A 23,089-nucleotide genomic window follows, 5' to 3' on the forward strand; every position below is an offset into this window, starting at 1 on the left:
AGGTGAGATCACATGCCCATTGAATTTTAATACTATATTAATCGATGCCCTATGTTATTTCAAAAATGTATTTTAATTATTATATATTGTTTTAGGTTTTAGTTTCAAAATAGATATCTAAAATATACGAAAACAAACACCTCTAGAAAATACTCTTATACTCATATTTAAATTTTTGACACCTGTCCATTTTTTTGTCATTTTTTTCTTTTAACTCTTCCCGCTCTCCGTTAGATTAAAATTCATCTTTTAGGCTTCCTAACTCAGTTTGAAATTTCCTTTGTCTTTTCCTTCCTTTACATACTCTACTCCTCCATTATTTAGTTAAAATAACGATTCTTGAGCTCTCAACGATCCCACCTTTCGACACCCGGAGAAACAACTAAACTCCACACAAACATGTGAAGATCCTTCTCGATTGAGCAACCATGACAGGTTTTTTTCTTCTGAGCTTTATTTGATTTCTAGGTTTTATTTTCTTATTTGATTTTATTTCATGGTTCTTTAGGTTTTTTTTTTTGGAACAGTTATACCTATCAAGGAGAGTTATATCTAACTTGGACCACGACAGATACGGGCGCTGGCTCCGATGATGGTGGTGCTTGGGATTGTGCTACTGTTTCTGTTTGTGAGGGTGCGACAAGGGTATGTTTTTTTGGTTAGTACCTGTGTTCTAGAGTTTTCTAACATTTCTCATTTTTCTTTTCCTATGTTCTTTCACGTTCTTTAGAGTTTTAAAAGGTTTGATTTTTATTATTTTCCCATTTTTTGAGTTTGATTTTAATCTTTTTTTTATATGGGCCAACCCGTCCTCCTGGTGGTGTTTCAATGGTGTTCCTCACATGTGGATCTACAAGGTTAAACCTTGCAAGATCTGTTGTTGGGTTTCCTGTTCATGGAAGTTGTATTTTTTCCTTTTTAATGGTTTGATTTTTTTTTATGTTTTGAGGTTGAAGTTCTTTTCCTGGTGACATTTTCAGGTACGTAATCTGTGTTCTTTGCTTTTTGTGAGTATGTTATTCATGGAAGTTTTTTTGTTGTTGTTGATATGAATTTTGTGTACATATAATTTGTTTGGTTTATATGACAACATTATTGTTCAATAGATACTATACTTAGGATGTAGATGAGGTTCTGAAGCAAGTTCTTGAAATTGAATACTTTGGACTTTTTGACAACTTTTTCGTCTTAACAGGACGAACAAGATGATTGACTCACTTAGGTAAGTTTATTCAACACCAAATGGTAAAGTTTCTTGAATGAAACCTCTGGATGTTTCGGCCACTTCAAATCAATAGCACGGGAAACATAAATTGTTATTCAAGACCATTTAATGCAATAACTTACTCTTTCAAATGGGAAAATAGAAGAATAAATATCACAAATGAATCTCAACCATCTTTTGAATAAGAAAATTAAAGATATTTTCAATAAAAACTAGGATTAAAGATATTTACTAGGTTGCATTTTTTTTTATATTTTGTGTAATTTTGTTTGCATTTTGTAGTATATGGTTGTGTTCATCAAAGACATACAATCATAACCTGATAGTGAAAAAGGTAAGATTTTAGAGTTTGAGGTTTTGTTTGGTTAATTTATTTTATGGTTTTAATTATTATTATTATTATTATTATCAGTTTAACTAGTATATTGTTGATAAGTACAAAATAGTTGGTGCTCACTAGTATTGTTTCATCTGATAACCGAAATTTGATTCAGCTTTCACAAAAAGTGTTTGTGCAGATAGTCTCCAATATTTATTTTTCTATATTTTTTTATGTATGAGAAACACAAATTTTTTTGTGCATATAGCTTCTAATATTGTATATAGCCTCCAATATTCTTTTGTGCAAATAAAAGATGGATCCTATGTTACTTTATTACCAGTAAGATCCTAGATTTTCAATAATTTTATTAATATAATATATTTTATTTATAGAAATTAGATTTTTAAAATAATTAATGGTGAGATCACATCACTTGACCATCTCAAAGTTTTCTTTTTTAACTAGAAATACAACTTTGGAAATGACATGAATTTTGGAGTCAGTTTTATGGAGGTGTGTTACATTTATGTTTGAAAGGAAGTTTTGATTTTAGAACTTACTAGATATTGTATGATAAACTGATTGCTGGATGGTATAAAATTGTTTGAGAAAATGATTTTTAGAACTAGAAAGTCGTGAGTGTAAGACCCGAGAAAATTAAATAGTTAATTAAATAATTATTTAATGAATGTGGGTAATAGAAGCATTTAAAGTATTTAATGCAGATTGCTATGACGTGGAAAAGTACTAGCTCAAGTGGTTGAGAGTACTTGTTTGTGTGAGAGGACTTGGGTTCGAGTCATATATATGCCATTTGTATGTTATTTAATTTATGAACTTAGGCTAGGATTTGAGCAAATGAGGGTTTGGCAGAAGTTTTTCCAGAAACAATTCGCACTGTGTGGAGTAAGGAGTTATAATTTGTCCCTTTTTGATGCATTTACCTCGGTGAACCTGGGGTTTTTGATGCATGCAAGTATTTTTGTTGGAACGTTGATATATTGTTAATGGAATACTTAGAGTATCTCCATTACCAAATAAAAAGATCCTGTCAGTATCAGTATAAACGATGTTTCCCTCGTGTTCGGCTATAGCGGAAACCCCTGAATCTAAAGCTACTTGGCATTCCAATCCAGTTCCAACAATGCATTTTTCGGACTCAGAAAGCGGAACTGCTTGACGTTGCATATTAGAACTCATTAAAGCCCGATTCACATCATTATGTTTGATAAAAGGAATCAGAGAAGCTCCAATAGAAAAATATTGGAAGGGATAAATACTTCGAAGATGAACCTGTTCCCATGCAATCGTAAGAAATTCTTGACGATATCGGGCTGGAACAATCTGTTCCTCCTGAATATCTCGGATCAGAGGTAAGGGGGGTATAACCCAATTATGGGTTTTGTTTCAAGTTGCTTGGCGGTGAGTTGAATCCCGCCGGGTGGTGTGCTATGTTTGTTGATCTTTTTCTTTGCTTTCGGGAATTTCATCATGTGTTGAGGTTCCATTTGATATTTTTGCCTTATTTGATGATTGATTATACTGATACGATGTCTTTGCGAGTGGTTAGAATTTGGGTTGCGATTGCGAGACCTAGGGGTTCAAGTAAGTGTGTGAAGGGTTCTGAATTATCAAAAGCTTGATATCAATGCTGCATTTATTTGATTGGTATGTGATTATGGAGTGGTTTAGTGGTATAAAATGATCGGGTTTCGCGAGAGTAATGGGTGGTGATGGATGGAACAGTAGAAGAGAAGAAGTGGGTTCGTAGGGGCAAGAAATCTGGGATTCTACCAGACACTGACGTGCCGCCTGGCCGCATCTTATTGGCCGCCAGGCGATGGCCACAGAAAGCTTCACATTGAGAAGTTTGGTGCAGTGGCGGTGAGAGAAGTTATGGGTGAGATGGTTTTGGAGAGAAGTTAGCTTGAATGGGGGTAATATAGAGGAATAGAAAGTGATTATGCCTATATCTCGGGTAATGAATTGGTGTGTGCAAATGGGGTGCAAGGTGGTCTAATAGGTAATAAACATGATGGTAAATTAATAGTTTGATGTTAGAAAAGACTGATAGTATTGATCAATAATGTTAGACGGGAATGATAGATAAGTTGGAACTATGAATTTCACAGGATTGCACAAATGGAAATTGGAAAGAGTTGTTGGGTAATGGAAGAGTGCTCGATCCATTGGGTAAATATAGGATTGTTATTGATAAGCTTAATTGGGTAACAGAAATGAGTGGAATTGGGTTCCACTATTGGTAAACTGAGACATGATGTAATTTACATAAGTGTAGGTGAACCCCAATGGAAAGGGTTAAAATGATAATGATGGGTTATAGAGAAACCAAATCCAGTTGGAGTTGATGGGAAATTAGAATCAGGTACTAAAACATGAGTGAACAACGTACCATAGAGTAATCTGGATCATAGAGTCAACCCAATTGTGTGCCAAAACCAGTAGCAGAATGCTTCTGGCGCTGGAAGGTCGCTGGCGCTGGTGGTGGGCTGGTACCGCCAGGCGATCTGGAACGATTTTGCCTTGCGGCGTGTGGGCTGAGCCAAGCGAAAATGCTGTTGTTCCTGATTTATTTTGTGTGTTGTTTGAGCAATGATGCTACACTTGGATCGAGAGATGCTGTGCCATGAGCGGGTAGGTTCATGGATGGTGGTTAACATGTGATGATATGAGCGGGGAGGTTCATATCCAATTACTCTCACGTGGGGATACGAGCGAGGTAGGTTCGTATGTTTCGTGCTCACGTTTGAGAGATGCCACGTGCGGGGAGGTACGAGGCTGGTGGATCACATGTGTTGGACTACGGGCAGGTAGGTCCATAGAGCAGGACTACGAGCGGAGAGGTTTGTAGAGCAGAACTACAAGCAGAGAGGTTCGTAGAGGCAGGACCACGAGCGGGCAGGTTCGTGTGAGCATCATATTCTCGAGTCCAAGGCTAACCTTTTGTGTGAATTGAAGGCTATACAGTCTTGGGGTTAAGGTCTTGGCCAAGAACTAAGTAAGATGAATAAGATGGGTGTATGTCTTATTTGTTTATTATCTATCTGTTGTTTTATTTTCTCAGCTTACCCTTTCTGTTTGTGTATGGCGATGATCGTGTAATTCGTTACACGGAAGCAGATGTTGATACAGGTGATGCTAAGGACGCTCAGGCGACGGAGTGAGGGCTAGCTGGGATTAAGCTAGGATTATATTTATGATGTTCATTTATGTTTAATTTGACTTTTGGAAATTGTAAAGTTTTAAATACTACGAGTTTAAATATTGTGGCACAATGCTTAAACATTTTTACTTTTCCCGCGTCTTGGGAATAATAATATCATGACGTTTTACTTTCTTTTATTATTTCTTTATTTATTTAAGTAATATTCCTTAGGGATGTTACAGTGAGAGAACCAAACAAGATCCTTATTTTCTTTTGGAAAGTGTTTTTTGCTACAAGTTTTTATCAAAAATCAATTTGAAATTATATGGGAACAAGTCTTGGCTGCTACTCAGATGCCTGGAGAAGTAAGGAAGAATTGGTTCCGAGGAACAATTGATGTTATTAGGCAATTTATTTTGGTTTTTGAGGTAAAAACATATGATGTTGTGTATTTCTTAAAAATACTATTTTGATATATTGAGTAGTGAATGTGGTTCGACATGATCTTGTAGGATGCCAAGTACATGAATGTGGAGCATATATTGATACTTTTTGGGGATCATCTTTACCGAATGGACTATATGGACTTTGTACAAGTATAAATTTTCATCTAACATTACAACTTATAACATTCTATAGTTTTTTGAAACTAATATTGATTTTGATGGGGATTATGATTGCAGAGACACGTTGACACGAATGTTGATATCAGAGTTTCATGTGTTCCAATGGATGACAAGTATCTCTACGTGAAAATCTACAACATTTGATTTCTCAAAATAAAGGAACTCCACCTTATTCACAAGATCTAAACATTCACTAAAAATGATATCGTATTTTGTTTTATCTTGAATTGAGTTTGGATTTAATCATGTTAATTGTCTTGTAGCCGAGTATCAGATGATGGACTGATGAAAATTGACAAAACTAGACGAATTGTACTGTTTGCAAAAAAACCTAAGGGGTCATATCTAAAGGCTATGGTCTGATAGTATCTTGATTCCGAAGCCTGAAACACATACCTTTTACTTGAATAAAGTATGCTGACAAATTTATTTGCATTGCATTGTATTTAATTGGTATGTAGGAAGACCTTGGAGTACAATCAGAAACAAAGTTAAAAAGGATTTTCCTTCTATATAATTGACTTCATGGAAGGTATGGCAATGAAAACACTCCTCTTCTATTTAGTTAATGGGTTTGAAAGACAATTTTTTGAATTGCATGATAGTTATGATATGTATGCATTACATTGTAAATTACAAAAGGTTCCTCTTAAGTGATATGAAATCAATGGAAGTATATTTTACTCTTAGAAGCATGTTCTGTTTTGACTTTATAAGGTCATAAGAGAGGGTATGTTTAAAGTGGAGGCAATACTATTGATTCTGCCATCAACTATCATAATTTTGTAATTTGCAAGACCTACTAACTTAGCTAAAGTAAATGCAACCAAGTATAATATATTGTTGTAATTTGTTTCTTTGTGTGTGTAGATTAAACAATATTTTATAAACAACCTCTCTATCATAAAGATTGAAGTATTGTAATCATATACCTTGAAAACAAACTAAGTTATGTCAGTATGTTATATGAAGTCACTAAGATTTTTATTTTACCACAAGGTTGAAGTGTAATAGTTTCTTCCATGCTTTAAGTTTAATAAATCAACTATTGCCATACATTCCATGAATTTATTGAGAATTAATGGGCCTCTGATTTACTTTGTTGCATAAGGGGAATCTTTTTGAATTTGGAAGCAGAGTCTCTAACAATTAAGAATGTGTAGGACAAGGACAAATTTCAGATTCTTGGGTTATTTTTCTATTTGCTTCCAATGTAAAGTTGGGTGGAAAATCTACCAAAGGGATCATTCATAGTAGTCTGTTTGCCACATTACACTATTCTTTATATTTCTTGCTCAATCCTCCCATTGTTTTGTAAATTACATTATTTTCATAGATAATTCATTTCATTTTAAATGAGTATTTGTTTAGTTTTGTAGACGGATATTTGTCACTTATTATTATTTCAAAACGCTTACTCAAGTACATGAGTCCTAATGATAATGGGATGTCATAGATGCATGTGAATTTCTACATAAATTAAGTAGTAGTAAAATTGAAAAATCATGTACCATTATGGGTTTGGGGTATAGTGATCTTTTTAATTATTATATTGTACGATATTCTGTTTGAGAACTTTTTCTCTCTATATATAAGTACTTTGAATTTCATACCCGTTGGGAACATGATATCATCGAAATATGATTATGTTCAAGGGCAACTTGTGCATGGATATGTTAATGATGTTATCAATGATAATCTTATGATGAATGTCTTTTTAGAGGTTAAAATTGAAACTTTGGTTCCTTTGAACTTTAAATTGCGCAATTAGGTTAATGTTTCCATAAATTTTAGAAAATTACACTGAGTTTAGGGTAATGGTAGTAAAACTAATGAAAAATTCTTGCTATTTTTATAGGAGATTAGGAGGTGGAGAGGATAAAAGAATATTGTTGAAATTGTTATTTTCCAGTGAATTTTTATCAATAAATACAAATATATTTCTTTTGTGAATATTTTTGAGAATAAATATTTCTTTTGAGGATATTTTAGTTTCTACAATATTGTGTTCAAACTTATTAATTAGATATTTATAAATGTCTTTAGAAATAATATAAATGCATTACTTGAATTAGAAAAGTAGAAAAATGATAAAGTATTTGCAATATAATTGAAATAGATAAAGTATAGAAAAGTATAAAAAAGGAAATTATTTTAAATTTTAATTTTAATTTTAAGTTTATTTTTAATATATAATACCTTCAAATATGTTTAAAGAGTAATTCTAGCTAATCATATTTTTAACATTTTTTTACTGTGATATATATAGTTTTATTTAAATGGTCTTTAGTAATATTTATTAATATGTTACTTTGACCGTTAATTTTTTATATTTAATTACTTTTTAATAATTTTTATTATATTTTATAATGGTAGTTTTGTATTTAATTTTAATTATTTTAATATTTAACTATTGATTTAAATGTTATTTTTTAATCTTAATATTTATTATCTAACAAAATAATAATATATTTGATTTTATATATAAATAATTGTGTATGTGTTTGTTTACGTGTGTTTTTATTTATAAATTTTAATATCATGTTATTTTTATTTTTTATTGTAACATATTTCGATTACGTACGTATTTTCTAATTGATCATAATATTATTATTATTATCTATTGTATTATTATTATTATTATTATTATTATTATTATTATTATTATTATTATTATTATTATTATTATTATTATTAGTGATAATATTAGTACTATTATTATTCACATTAATATTATTATTATTAGCATTAACATTATTATTATTATAAGCATTAACATTGATATTAACATTATTATTATTAGTTTAAATATTTTAATTCATTTCTTGAATTGATATGAAAGTTAAATTTTTAACTTCTACTTTATATTTATATTTTAGCATAAATTTTATATTGTATTTATTTTGTTCGAGATCATATTATACAATATATTTACAATTTTTATTATGTTTCATAATTACTTAAAACAAAACCATTGTGATTGAAATTTAATTATGAATACAATTTTGAAAATGTCAAGAACACCCTTCTAAACACATATGTAATTGTTAAAATTTATTTAAAATGTCAAGAATACCCTTTCAATTATATCTTCTAAAATAATTTTTGTCCATCCTCAAATTTATCCTTAAAGTAAAAAACACATTAATAACCATTAATTTTATCTATTAAATTTTTTTTCACTGTTTTCTAATTTTTATTGGTTATAATAATTATATTTTTTATTATAATAATCACGACGATTATTATACTCAACACATGGTAACTTTTACATTTCAAAAACATTTAATTTCTAATTACAATAAATATTCAATTATTCATTTATCGAAACATTACCTAAAATAATTTTTTAAATTTATAATCATGGATACTATTATATTAATCTACATATAAAAATATTTTAATATATATTACAATATAATACCATAATTATTTAATTATTTTTTACCATTATTATTAATATATTTTTATTTATTGAATATTAAAAACAAAAATAATTATTATAATACTTTCATGTTTATTGTATTATGTTTAACTTTTATTATAAATTTAATGTGTACTTTGATCAAAACATTTGCATGTATTTTTGTTTAAAATTTTTAACATCAATTTTAGGTTACTCTAACTTTTTTTTAATAGGGACCATATCATCTCATAATATTTTTGTATTTTTTTCATTTTTTAATTTAATTATTCATATGTGGATAATACTTTCGTACGAAATCAAAGTTCACAATATACCTACATTTTATTTTAACAATGATGTGTACATAATTTTTTTTTAATATAATATATAACTAACAACTCTAACAGTAAAACATGTGTTTACACATCAAATAATTAATTCAGAGTCAATGTCTATATTGATAATATCTTATGTATTTTTTTTTTTTAATTTTAACCATGAATTCATGTTAAATTTTTAATAAGATTACATTTAACAATATATTTGCACTTTATTCATATTTTCATGTTACTTTTTATTTAAAATAATTTATGTTTAACTTATTTTTTTTCTTATTTCATATGTCAATATCTTCCAATATTTCTTTTTCTTTTAATCTCATTGTATCCAAATGTGCTTCTATTTAAAATTTAAACATTAACTTTTATGTACTCTTAATTAATTCATTATAAAAAATAATAGTAATTAATTATTTAATTTTTATTTTATTATTTAAATATCATATATGTAATTAAATTAATAGAATATAATAATATAAATAAATAATTTATTCAAATATAACAATAAAAATATTAATTTTCTTAATCTAAATGATAAGGAAAAAAAAAACCGACGCGTGGGTCTCATACTAGTTCTACAAGATAATAGAGAGACCCAACACTATGTTGTGACCCACCGAGACAATTGCTTTCAACCTCCACTCCTCAACTTTCAACCTGCAACAATCAAATACGTGAAATGTCTAAAGTAATGGAATTTTTAAATCTTAGCCTAGTCCTCTTTCTCTTCCGCTGACAATGAACTGCGGCGGTTCTTCCATTCCGGAAACGAACACAACGACACTATTTTCGGAATATCGCACCGAAAGGTTTTCGAAAAATACTCTACAAATTCATCAACAGAATAAGCACCGAATCAGTATCTGCATCTGCAGCGTTAAGCTTGCCGATTTTCGAATTCACCAGCTTCAACTTTATCGAGTTGCGAAGATAATACCTCTTCTGTTTCAGCTCCAACAAGCCACTAATATCAAACGTCGTCCAACTCGTCCGGACGTTCTTCTTGAATTATCATTTCCACTCTTTGAAATGGCCTTTCCAGAAAGCATATCTATGCTACCAGATAAAGCATTCCGTAACTCACAGCACATCAATTCCGGAATTTTCCAAATCACAATACCATACGGAATTCGTTTTCCAAACTTCACGGTCACCTCTACTATATTCGGATTAATATTTTCAGAATGATATTTTACTCTTTCAGAAATAAATGTCCAGAAAATTATTTCTCACCTCGTATGGTTATTTATTCTGGATCAGATTTTTGGAAAGCATTTTTCCAAATTAGATTTTCCGGATTTTAATTTGCGGAATCTTACCTTTAACATTTTACCTATTACGCACCACAAAAAATATTTTTCGTTCCTCAAATCTTCAACAAAGTTCACCGAAGAATACACAGCGTTGCACAATTACCACTGTCTCTACAAAAGAGAAGTTTCATATAAAACGGTCAAGGGTAAAAATTGATGGATGGAGTCTTGCTTGGATTTGTGCCCAATGAGTTTTTGAATTGCACCGATGTAAGCTGCTTGGATTTAATCCAACCATAAGTAGTGCATAAAAACTAAAATGATTAAATTTAAATCCACTACCTGTTGAGTCTTTGAATTGAATCAATGTAAATTGTTATAACTATTTGTTTCATCAGTTCTTCCTCAGTTGATAAATGGTATCATTTTCTTTACCTATAAACATCATACATAAATTGCTTCATACTTATCAAATAAAATAAACATTGAAGCAATTAAAAATGTAATCCTCAACAGATGTTATGACATTAGATCCCATGAGATTAGCCAACGAGGAGATCTAAAATCAACAATTCAGTACTTTATGTCAACACAAACATCTATGAATCGAAGTAGGAGAACAGAAGTATGAGAACAACATCCTTTGTGGGTAGTGAAGATATGACTCCTTTCCTTGTCACTGTGACAACACTTCATTCATTTGCAAAACCAAGAGTCTCCCTCAATCTTTTCTCATCCTAAAAATGGTACAAGGAACACAACTTCAATTTCTCAAGATAATACATAGATCATGAATTATAACTACAACTTTAAAAGGGTTGGTTATACACAATGTTTGCATGTGATGCCTTGAATCTCAAGAAATTAACTAAGACCGGGAAATTTGTTCACATGTGATGCAAGTAACTGAATAAGTAATATTTTTGTGACCTTATAGAAGTGATCGTCTGCAGCCACAATGCTTAATAGTCCTGCTACAAAAGAATCACATGCTCCGGTTGTATATATTGTTCCACTTTAAAACCAACAACCCATCTTTTGAAGTCCCAAGTGACAAAGAGGAACATGCTACATGATTAAATAGAATCAACCTCTTTTGGCTTAGAAAATAGAGAGGGGTTTCGTTTAATGTGTTTAGGACAAAATGTGTACACCACAAACACATTTGTGACTTAATCCTCAACAACATTTATCAGTAAGAAAACATTGTGGTTGCAAAAATATATAGAATAGAGAGATTATGCAAGTTTTTATTTATGGATAAAAACCTTGGTGTAGTATCTACAGCCTTGTGCTCCTTCAGTGACAACCAGAAGTTTGAGATTGTAGTGGTGCAACTTCATCATGATCACTTTGTCATCATAAGGATCATCACCTTTGATCAAGAGTCGAAGTTCATCCACACTTACCTATACCTCATATTTAGAGGTGTCAATTTGGCCCAGCCCATAGGGTTTGACCCTGGTCCATGTGGGCTAGGGCCAAAAAAATCCACATTGAAAAAAAACCCTCAACAAAGAAGTCCACAGGGCCAAAAACCCTACAAAAGTCCTGTGGGTCAGGGCCAACCCATGGGCTTTCATCTTCCACATGAAAAATATATTATTTTTTAAAATATATTACTATATGTGGGACAGGCCCAACGAATCGGACAAGCATGACGATCCGAATAGGTCTAACAACTCGGACCTGCTCGATGACCTCGACAAGAATGACTCCTCGAACGGACTCGATGATCCAAACAAGCCCAACGACCCGAACATTCTCGACAACCAAGACAAACCCGACAACACGGACGGGCCCGACGACATGGGCGGGCCTGACGACCCAGACGGGCTCGACGACCCGGACGGGCTCGACGATCCGGACGGACCAGACGAACCGGACAAGCCCTATGAACCAAACAAGCCCGACAACCCGTATGGACCCGACAACACGAACTGGTCCTACGACCCAGACGGGCCCGACGACCTAGATGGACCCAACGACATAGACAGGCCCGATAACCCAGACAGGCCCGACAACCCAGACAGGCCTGACGAGCTCGATGGGCCCGACGACCCAGATGGGCCATACAACCTAGACGTGCCCGACGACCCAGACGGGCCCAACGATCCGAACAGGTTCAACGACCCGGATGAGCCCGACGACCCGACGAGCCTGACGACCCGACGAGCCCGACGAACCGGACGGGCCAAACGACCTCGACGGGCCCAACGATCCGAACGGGCCCGACGATCCGGACGAGCCCGACAACCCGAACGGGACCAACGACCCATACGGACCCGATGATCCGGACAGGCCCAATGACCCGATTAGGCCCGTACATGTCGTTGGGCCCATCCGGGTCGCCGGGCCCATCTGGGTTATCGGGCTCGTTCGAGTCATTAGGCCTATCTGGATCATCGGGCCCATCCAGGTGATTGGGCCCGTTCGGGTCGTTGGGCTCGTTTAGGTCATCGGGCCCTTCCGAGTCGTCAGGCCCAACCGAATCATGGGGCCCGTCCTTGTCATTGGGCTCGTCCAAGTCATCGTGCCCGTCCGTGTCGTCGGGTCTGTCCGTGTCGTCGGGCCCGTTTGGGTCGTCGGGTCCATCCGGGTTGTCGGGCCCGTTCGGGTCGTCGGGCTTGTATGGATCATCGGGCTCGTTTGGGTCGTAGGGCTCGTCCGGGTCATCAGACTCATTTGGCTCGTTCGGGTTGTCAGGCCCGTTTGGGTCATCGGGTCCGTCCGTGTAGTCGAGCATGTCTGGGTTGTGAGGCCCGTCCTGGTCGTCGGGCTCATCTTGGTCGTTGGGCCCGTCTTGGTCATTTGGCTCTTCTGGGTCGTCGAGCCCGTCCGGGTCATCAGCCATGTCCGGGTCACTCGACTTGATCTTTAACTATGGCTTAATGTAGTATTATTTAGGGGGGCTAACCCATCTTAGCCCTAGCCCTAACCCACTAGAGATGGGGTTTTGGGGGTAAGGGCTTTTTTTTTGCCCCCTCATTTGGGGGCCTCCTAAAAGGGGACTTTATGAAGAGTGGGTCAGGGCTGGCCCATGGGCTAGGGGCCAAATTGATACCTCTACTCATAACAAATAATGTGTATGTACATTAATAAACTTTCATGGACAATAAATAGTTCCTTTAATGTCAAGTATGCAGGCCAAATGGGTTTATAAGAATAAAGAGAGTGTATGGAGAAGGGTTCATAAGAACAAAATAACCATATGGTTATAACCTTTTTTAAACAAAAATTAAAATGTCTCAAAACGTGACAAAATGCAGAAATGATAATTGATCAGAGTAGCACCAAAGCAAAGGGGGATATATTGCACCTGTGCTTGCGAGTAATTAACCGAAGAAAAGCTAAGGAATAAGGATTTAACACAACCATGTTAAGTTAATATTATAGAAACAATATTCAACAACTAGAAATGTTTATATATCAGTTATTAGTTTTGAAACCAATATTATAAGTAAAGTTATTAAGGTGGATTAAAGTTATTAAAGCAAATTTATGGACATCCTTTTCTGAAACCAAATTTATAAATTGAGTTTTAAGATAAAACTCAATTTGTGATTACATCTAACTAATAACTAATAAGAAAAACTTTATCAACTTTGCTTTAGAAAAACTTTATCAACCATGCATATCACCAATCATTTTGCATCCCCAAATATCAACATAGGATATTTTGCTTTGTTCTCGTCTAAGCGAGTCAAAGCATAGAAATTTTTTGCAGGAATGTTAGGAGCATTCTTCAAGCATATTGATTCACTGCATTTAAGTAACATGAATATTAACATAAACGAACACACGTTGTAATTTCAGGTTTATGTTAGGTAAACTTAAATGTGGGTAGTTGGTAAAATGCTTTAAGACTAAGAGTTCATTAATAGTATTTTAGTAGTAATTGGGTAGGTCTATTTATTGTGGTTTGGTAGTAGTTATATTTAATGTATGTGGTTAAATAGTCAAGTTAAAGGGTTTATAAAAGGACCATATAGTGTTCATTATAAAATACAACAAATTTGAATATAAAGAGTCTTTATCCAGAGACACTTGTTTGTCAACAAATTGGATATAGAGAGAGTGTTTAATAGTTAGAGAGTTTGATCGAGATGGCCAACTTTGCTAACAACATGCCCCTACTGAAGTTATCAAAAGGCGTCAACTATGGCAATTAGAGTCTACAAATGAAGGTCATCATTGGTTCCCAAGAAATAAGGGAAGTAGTTGAAAATGGGCACCAAGAGCCAGCAGACACTGAAGGTTGTTCGAATTCCCAACTCACTGCATTGAGAGCATCATGAATGAAGGAAAAAGCAGCTCTATACGTGTTATACCGAGATGTCGATGAGTCTAGCTTTGAGAAGATATTAAATGCTAAATCTTCAAAAGAAGCATTAGATATACTAGAGAAGGCATACAAAGGGGATAATCGTGTGAAACAAGTCATGCTTCAAACTCTTAGAGGCGAGCTTGAAAGCATGAGGATGAAAGAGGTTGAAGGGGTTGTCGAGTACGTCTCTCGTGTTGACATTGCCCACTTGTCGAGTGGTGGAGAAAATTTGAAGGTCGTTAACCGACGACTTTGAGAATATTGTTTGTGCGATCGAGGAGTCGAAGGACTTGTCAATGCTCCCGATGGAAGAGATTGTCGGTCGCTTGAGGTGCATGAGCAGCGGAGAAGGAAAAAGAAGAAGGAGTCTCTCGATCAAGCACTTCAAGCAAAGGCAACCTTTAAGGAGAAGAAGGTTCCCTATACTCAAAACATTCAAGGCTGAGGAGATCCTGGTGGTAGAAGTCGTGGAGGACAAGAAAAGAATATAAGACCCGAGGAATTTAAATAATTAAATAAATAATTATTTAATAAATACGGGTAATGAAAGTCTTTATGACATTAATTACTAGTCTTTATGACGTTGAAAAGTACTAGCTCAAATGGTTGAGAGTACTTGATTGTGTTGAAAGGACTTGGGTTTAAGTCACGTGTATGCCAAATTGTGTTATTTTAGTGATATGTTTTATATTGGTGCGTGATATTATATTCCTAAAGGTGTAGAAATTATCATGAAACATAAATGGGTTGAATTGGTTGTGCATTGAATTGATATTGCCATGGATGTAGGTTTAAACCTTAACTTATGCGAAATAGGTTCCTTTTTTTGCCAAATTTCTTTTTGGCATGAATTAGAAGGGTAAAAAATCCTAGTTGTCAAAGTGAGAAGCCAGAAGGTCTGAAAAACAATCAAGTTAATGAGAATTGATGGCTAATAAACCTTAAAATAATTATTTTCATTTTTTTAATTAATTTAATTAAAATAGAAGTGGAAAAGGATAGGGAAGGGGAATAGTTCTGGAAGAGTGTAGAGAAATTTGGAGTGAGAATGGAGAGGTTCTGGGTGCTTGGAGAAATCAAAGAGGAGGAGATTTCTTGTGGTTATTAGAAGCAAAGGGAAGAAGGAGTGTGAAAGAAGAGTAAGGAACTCAATTGGGGCAAAGATTTTCAGGTAAGGAGAGCTGCTCCTACTTGTTTATTAATTTGCGTAATGTATTGTTAATTTCCATGACCCAATTGCATGAATCCTTATCTTTTACTCTATTTCTCGAAGGTTTCTAGGTTTCTGCCCAGAAACCGCCTAGCAGTGATGAATGTGCCGCTAGACAACACATCCTTTCAACCCAGTTTTCTGGGTTCTATTATGAACCGCCTGGCAGCGAAGGGGAACCGCTAGGCAACGCGCGGTGATTGATCCTATTTTCATTGTGTTTTGTGGATTTTGTGATGTGGTGACTTCCCAGTCAGATTGTTATGTCTGTATAAATGCTTGAAGTTATGTTTTTGCTATTATTGTGATGCTTGTAAATTGAATTGGGAATGTAAACATGAAGAGTTCATGTTAAAGTTGGTGAATGAATCTGAATTTTTGGAGAATAGGTTTTGGTTGGGTTAGTATGATGTTGAGGGTTGAACATATACAAAGAAATTGATTAATTTTAAAAGATTGGTTCATTGGTGAATGACTGAATTTGAAGGTTAAAATATTGGTGTTCGCAGGCGTACAAAACCTAGGTTTTACCTAGGTACTGATGTGATGTAACGTCCCGACTAGATATTACTTAATTAAAATAAATAAATTGGAAATGAAGATCAAACGACATAATTTTATTATTTCCAAACGCGGGAAAATTTGAATTATTGTTCAACGTGCCATATTTTTAACATAACTAAAATAATAATTTGATTACAAGTTTTCAAAATCCGATGAAATAAAAGAACATCATAAAAAAATCCCTAGCTCAAAAGTCCCCGAGCTAGCCCTCTCTACGTCTCTACGCATCACCAACATCACCTATAATATCCTCTGCTCTCGTGTAACGAATCACACGATCATCGCCAAACACAAACAGAAAGGGTGAGCTCATAAAGAATTAACAAATAAGTTAATAAAATTAACAATACACCTAACTGCTCTAGTTAGTTCTTGGCCAAGACCTTAATACCCTAAGGCTTTTCAACCTTCAAATCACACAAATAGTTAGCCTTGGACTTGGGATTTATGATGCTCACACGAACATGCCCACTCGTCGTCCTACCTCTACGAACCTCCCCACTCGTAGTCCTGCTCTACGAACTTCCCCGCTCGTAGTTCTACTCTACGGACCTGCCCGCCTATAGTCCAACACACGTGATCCACCAACTATGTACCTCCTTACACGCATCATCTTTCAAGTGTGCGCACGGAACATACGAACCTACCCGCTCGTATCCCCACACGAGAGTAACAGGATATGAATCTCCCCACTTATATCATCACGTGTTCACCACCATCCATGAACCTACCCGCTCATGGCACAACATCTCCTGATCCAAGTCTGCATCAATGCGTACAAACAACGCACGCGACCAAATCAGTAGCATTATCGATTGGCGCAGCCTAAGCGCCGCCAGGCGAAATGCCTGTGCAGACCGCCAGGCAAAACCTCCTCGTCATCAGGCACCAGCCTCTCACAGACCCACTTTTGTAAGGTCTATCGCCTGGCGGATCATACCTTGTCGCCAGGCGCCACCTGTTGCAGATAGCACCTTTGATAGCCTACCGCCTGGCGGCCACACCCGCGCCGCTAGGCGCTATACCAGTAGTGAAACTTCACTAGTTTTAGCACCCATAATTGATCCTAACTTAATCCAATCCTTATTCCAATTCAATCATACTTATTGCATAATTATTGCTTAACTTCGTAGCTTTAGGTACCATTCATATAATTTTGTAAGACCCGTGGAATTTAATTAATTAAATAATTAATTAATTAATAAATACGGGAGGGAAAAGCATTTATGAGATTAAATTTTGATTGGTATGATGTGGAAAGGTACTAGCTCAAGTGGTTAAGAGTACTTTAATTGTGTGAGAGGACTTGGGTTTGAGTCCTATGTATGTCAATTGTGTGGATTTAATTATTATTGTTTTGATAATATGTTTAATCGTGTTTTGTATGAGATAATGTTTGAATTGTGAGAGTTAGCATGAAATATAAATTGTCATGATGGTTGACATTGATTTGGCAATTGCATGGTTATGGGTTCAAGTCTTGGAGAACTTAAATTAAACTTTAATTTTGCCACTTTGGGGTTTTGATTTGAATGTGAAGGGTTAACGTAAACCCAAGAGGAATGGGCAGCCAAGGGTGGCTGCAAAACCGACCATAAAGCTCCAATAAATGGTAATTAACATCATCAATTGTGCCTTAACACGTTTTTGGTGATTAACCTAGTAATAAGGCACAATATAAAAGGCCAATTGTAGTAAAGTGGAGGGTTTTGGCAAGCTGGAATCTTAATCAGAAAAGAGGGCACGAATTATTGAGAGTGGTGAGGTTGAGTGAGGTGTAGGGGCTGAATAGAGAGGAACCAAGGAGGGTTTGGTGATCAAAGGAGAACTTCTCAATTGTCAAAGTTTTAAGCTAAAGGATCTAGGTTAGGGGAGCTGTACTCCGCGATTTTGTATTCTTTTTGTTAATGATATACAATATATGATGAATTGGATGATCTTGTTCTGGTATTGAGGTTTAATTGAATGAAACAATGCAACTAGGTATTAAGGTTGAAAAGTTGGGGGATTTGATACTGTGAAATCCATTTGTGTGGCAATTCTGAGGGGAAAATTTATGGAGTAGGTACAGTTCATATAAGGAACTTTATGTTTGTGAAATTTCATGAGAATTGGGCAAAGATTTGGAATCTTGTTGGTGCAGTGCGAAAATCTAGAAATTTCTAGAACTAATGCACCGCCTGGCGGCAAGCTCCGCGCCGCCAGGCGCCAGTGCAGAGGTTGCGTTTTCTTGGCTGAGACGGAGTTGAGGGTCTGAGGAAGTTTTTTTGTGAGAATGGGTTCATTATGATGGAGCCTAAGGTCATGGGATTGTGAGCCTATGAAATGAAACTACCTAAATGGTAGATAGGTTATATGGATATGAGTACATGAGAATAATAAGGAATAAAAGTAATTGAGATTCTGGTATGAGGCATAAACTGGCGTGAGTGTAATACACGATCTTGAGGGGCCTATTTGGAATGCAGTAATGAATACCTAAGATTGGTGGAAATAGGTACATAAGATAGCGGGATAAAATTTTATAGTTAAGTAAGCTATAAAGGGGGAGTAAGGGGAACAATTCTCGTAAGAACATAGGTACTATTTAAAGAAACTGATGGATTATACTAAATAGTAGTAGCAACACTAATACAGGATTGGAATTGTGAGTAGGGGAAACTTACGGGAGTCTAGAAAGTGAAAATGGTTTCAATTAAGGTACTCCAATGAGTGTAGGTACATTGTGACTAGCCAAGTCTATGAGAATTGTTGTGATACATTTAGTGAGAAGTGCAGTATGTGCTAGAATGTGTGAACCTTGAAAATCCGAGTTGGAAAACCCAAATTGGAGTGTTGTTGTACTGATGCGGCGCCTGGCAACGGTGTGAATCCGCCAGGCGAGAGATGGGTAAACAAAGGGCATCTGGTTCGCATACGCCTGGCGGCATGAGTTGTTCCGCCAGGTGATGGCCTCCCAACAGGGGACTGCTGAACCGCGTGCGCCTGGTAGTGAGTGACCTTCTGCCAGGTGGAACCTGCAGCAAGGATGACTTATAGACGTTGTGCGCCTGGCGGTACGCGACACCCGCCAGGCGGTCTGGGAGCTGGCAGCGCCTGGCGGCACGTGTCCCCGCCAGGCGATTTTTACTGTTGCAGCTTGGAGTTGTTGATTTCGTAGGTATACTCTACAAGGCTTTTAGTGATGCTTTAAAGGTGGGATTGCTGGTGTTCCTTGAGTTGTGGCTTAGAACGTATCCCTTGAGTTGTGGCTCAGGATAGGGGTTAAGCACGTGGTATTCCTTGAGTTGTGGCTTAGAATAGCATCTCTTGAGTTGTGGCTCGGGATGGCGGATGAACACGAGGAACCCTTGAGTTGTGGCTCGGGTTGGCGAGTGTTGCCGGTGTGAGTGTGTTGGTTGTGGTGAGTACGGATGGGTCCGGATAGATTGCCCTCCTCAGTTGTTGACTGACGAGTTTGGTAGTCTTGGGACGTTACGAGTTATACTCGTATTTGGGAACTCCAGCTGGCGTTACAATGTATGATCCGTAGCAATGGTTTCCCACACGTGCTCTATCGGTTGTGGTCGATAGGTTGGCAGCAAATCATCTTGAAATAATCATTAGAAGACGTAGAACACGAATAACCTAGTTGTGGCCAGGTGATAGGAACTCAAAAGATGGAAGTCATTTGGGATGTTTGTGCTATCTATAGTGATGTGTTGAATATGTATATAACTGTAATTTATTATATGCTTTATCTGTTAAGTTCACCCTATCTGCTTGTGATTGGCGATGATCGTGTACGCGGTACACACGGGAGTAGATGATGTTAATGCAGGTGGTTCTGGTGAAGCTTAGCTGCGGAGAGGGGATAGCTCGGGGAAATCTTATGCTTTATTTTTCTTTGGTTTTGAGATCAGTTGTAAACCCTTATGGGTGCTATTATAACATTTGATTTTGGTTTTGGTGACTGATGGATTTGAACGTTGTTTAATTATTTAATAAAGATTTAAATTTTCCCGCGTTTTGGGAAAATGAGGTATTATTAAATGCAGTGTTTTTAATTTATTTCTTTATTTTATTAAAAATGAGTAATATCCTGACGGTATGTTACATTTGGTATCAGAGCAATGGTTTTCAAAATGATTTTTGGGGTCTATGGGGAGTGAGCTTATCGTGTTACGCTTGCATGACTAACTGTTTGTATTGTTGTACTATTTTTGGATGAGAAATCCTAATTTGAGCTGTGTGTGTGAACAGTTGTAATATGTGGCGCGCACAAGCTATGGCTAACAGGAGGATAAGGAACATTGTTGGAGCTGATGACATAGCTTAGGCGATTCATCGCATGGTGGACACAGTGTTTTTAATTTATTTCTTTATTTTATTAAAAATCAGTAATATCCTAACGGGATGTTACAAATTCCATCTCGGATAGCTATATGTATGAACATTGTTCATCCACTTAATTCAAGTTCAATTCTGCAATTAGACATCACTAATTCATTACTACGTACCATACCCAACAAAACTGTCCATCCTTAATTTATCCTACTGGTTCATCTATTTTCGTATTATTCAATACTTAATCACTTTCCAATCCCCATATCACTGCCTCACTAAGAGCCCATGATTCACACTTCCATACAATGCAGTATTCTAACTCTCAACCAATTCCTAATGTGTTACACCCTTTTCCCTCTTACCTCCAAATATTTGGACCTCCAAACCTCCTTGTTACTAATCACCACACCAATTTTCCTTATATGATTTATTCATCTTATTCTCATCATTTATTTAGTTGTAATTGACCTCTACGTTAATTGTAGTCCCATACTACAATTTTAATACTCGTCTAATTCCATCTCCAAGAGTCTCACTAACCACCATTCCACGAAACTGCCAAAATGGTAATCCCACACTGCCATCGCCTGGCAGCCAATAAGATGTCGCCAGGTGGCACATCAGTGCCTGGGTAAGAAAAATCCCAAAGTTTTCCAGCACCTGAAATCCTATGGTCTAAAATTCACTCCAGTCATATCCAAACACGACATTATTACAAAATTTCTCAATTTCCTCATACATACGCAATCCATATCATCAAAATCCCTAACCCATCATAGTTTACACTTATTCCCAAAGATTCAGGTTCATTCAACAATGGTAACATGAACTCTCTCATGTTTGCAACTCCAAATTAATACATAGTCATCATAGTAGTAACAAGAATATCATATCAAGCAATTACATGTATATAGCAATCTAACAAGGAATCCTCCACGCACAATTTTACAAAAAAATGAAAAGAATCCATACAACCACTGCACGTCGCCTGGCGGGTCCACGTCGTCGCCAGGCGGTTCATACCAGAACCCATGAAACTGGGCCAGACAAGATGAGTTGCCTAGCAGCACATGCATTACCGCCAGGCGGTTTCTGGGCAGAAACCCTCGAAAATCAGCAAGAATAAGAGGAATTCTCATGCATTCAATCATGTCCTACAATAATGCATCCAATACGAGTAAAATCATGCCAGAACAACTCCCCTTACCTGGAATTCTTGCTCCAATTGAAATCATTGCTCTTCTTTCACACACCTTCTTCCTTTTGCTTCTAAGAACCACCACAATTCTCCTATTCTTTGCTTTCTCCACGAACCATAAATTCTCCATTCACACACCAAACACTCTCTGCACTTGGTTTTCCAAACCTTCTGGTTGCTCCCTCTGACGGCTAGGGTTTTATGACCCTTCTCATTCATGCCAAAAGAAAATTTGGCAAAAAGAATGTTTAATCCGTTCTTAACAAGGTTTGAACACACAACCACTCAATTACAAAGTCAATGCATAACCAATTCAACCAATACATGTTTCGTGATAATTCCTATAATTTTAGGATTACATTACCAATACTCACGTTAAATCAATCATTAAAATAATGTCCAAGTTAAAATATCATACAATTGGTATACATAGGACTTGAACCCAAGTCCTCTCACACAATCAAGTACTCTCAACCATTTGAGCTAGTATTTTTCCACATCACAACAATTTACATTAAATGCCATAAAGGCTTCTACTACCCGCATTTATTAAATAATTATTTATTTAATTATTTAAATTTTCCGGGTCTTACATGTGTCGCCTAGCGGCATCTTATTGGACGTTAGGCGATAGTGGTGAAGAAGTATTATTCTGGAAATTTGATTGGGTGGTTGAGAGAGAGTTATTAGTGAGTTGAGTTGAAAGGAAATTAAGTGTGACAAGGAGATAAAAATAAATGAACAGGGGTTAGTGATGAACTAAGCAATGCATGGGATGTGAGGGTGCGCTTACAGTAAATTGATGTAGAGATTTGTAATGAGTTCTTGGTAGTGGTCTAATAATCTGAAATAGGGAAATGGGAAAAAGGAGGATAACTAAATTGGAAATGTTGGTGCTTGAGTTAAAGGAATTTGGTGAAATTATGTATCGAAATTGAATGATGAAAAGATATATTAAAATTAGTTAAGTATAAGATTTGGTAGTGAACTGAATTTGGTAACAGAGAATTGAGGTAAGAATTGGGTTTTGTTATGAATTGTAGGTAGTTTGTGGTTGTGGTCGTGTTCCAAGTTTCAATTTAGAGTTAAGTTTAATTGGATGGATAAAATGGGTGTATAATTGAGGTT

At 35.8% G+C, this 23,089-nt stretch overlaps 1 protein-coding gene across 1 annotated transcript; it reads left to right on the forward strand.

Moving 5' to 3' along the window:
• The first annotated feature begins 5,066 nt into the window (after positions 1–5,066).
• Positions 5,067–5,702, forward strand: LOC146887830 (glucose-1-phosphate adenylyltransferase large subunit, chloroplastic/amyloplastic-like). The gene is made up of 4 exons (XM_085670421.1): positions 5,067–5,141; positions 5,226–5,309; positions 5,397–5,452; positions 5,603–5,702. The coding sequence occupies exons 1-4, from the start codon at positions 5,067–5,069 to the stop codon at positions 5,700–5,702; spliced, it is 315 nt and encodes a 104-aa protein (XP_085526547.1).
• Positions 5,703–23,089: the final 17,387 nt, after the last annotated feature.

This window comes from Vigna unguiculata, chromosome 3 (genome assembly GCF_037176805.1).
Source record: "Vigna unguiculata cultivar grain cowpea cultivar isolate G323 ecotype 2 chromosome 3, ASM3717680v1, whole genome shotgun sequence".
Lineage (NCBI taxonomy): Eukaryota > Viridiplantae > Streptophyta > Magnoliopsida > Fabales > Fabaceae > Vigna > Vigna unguiculata.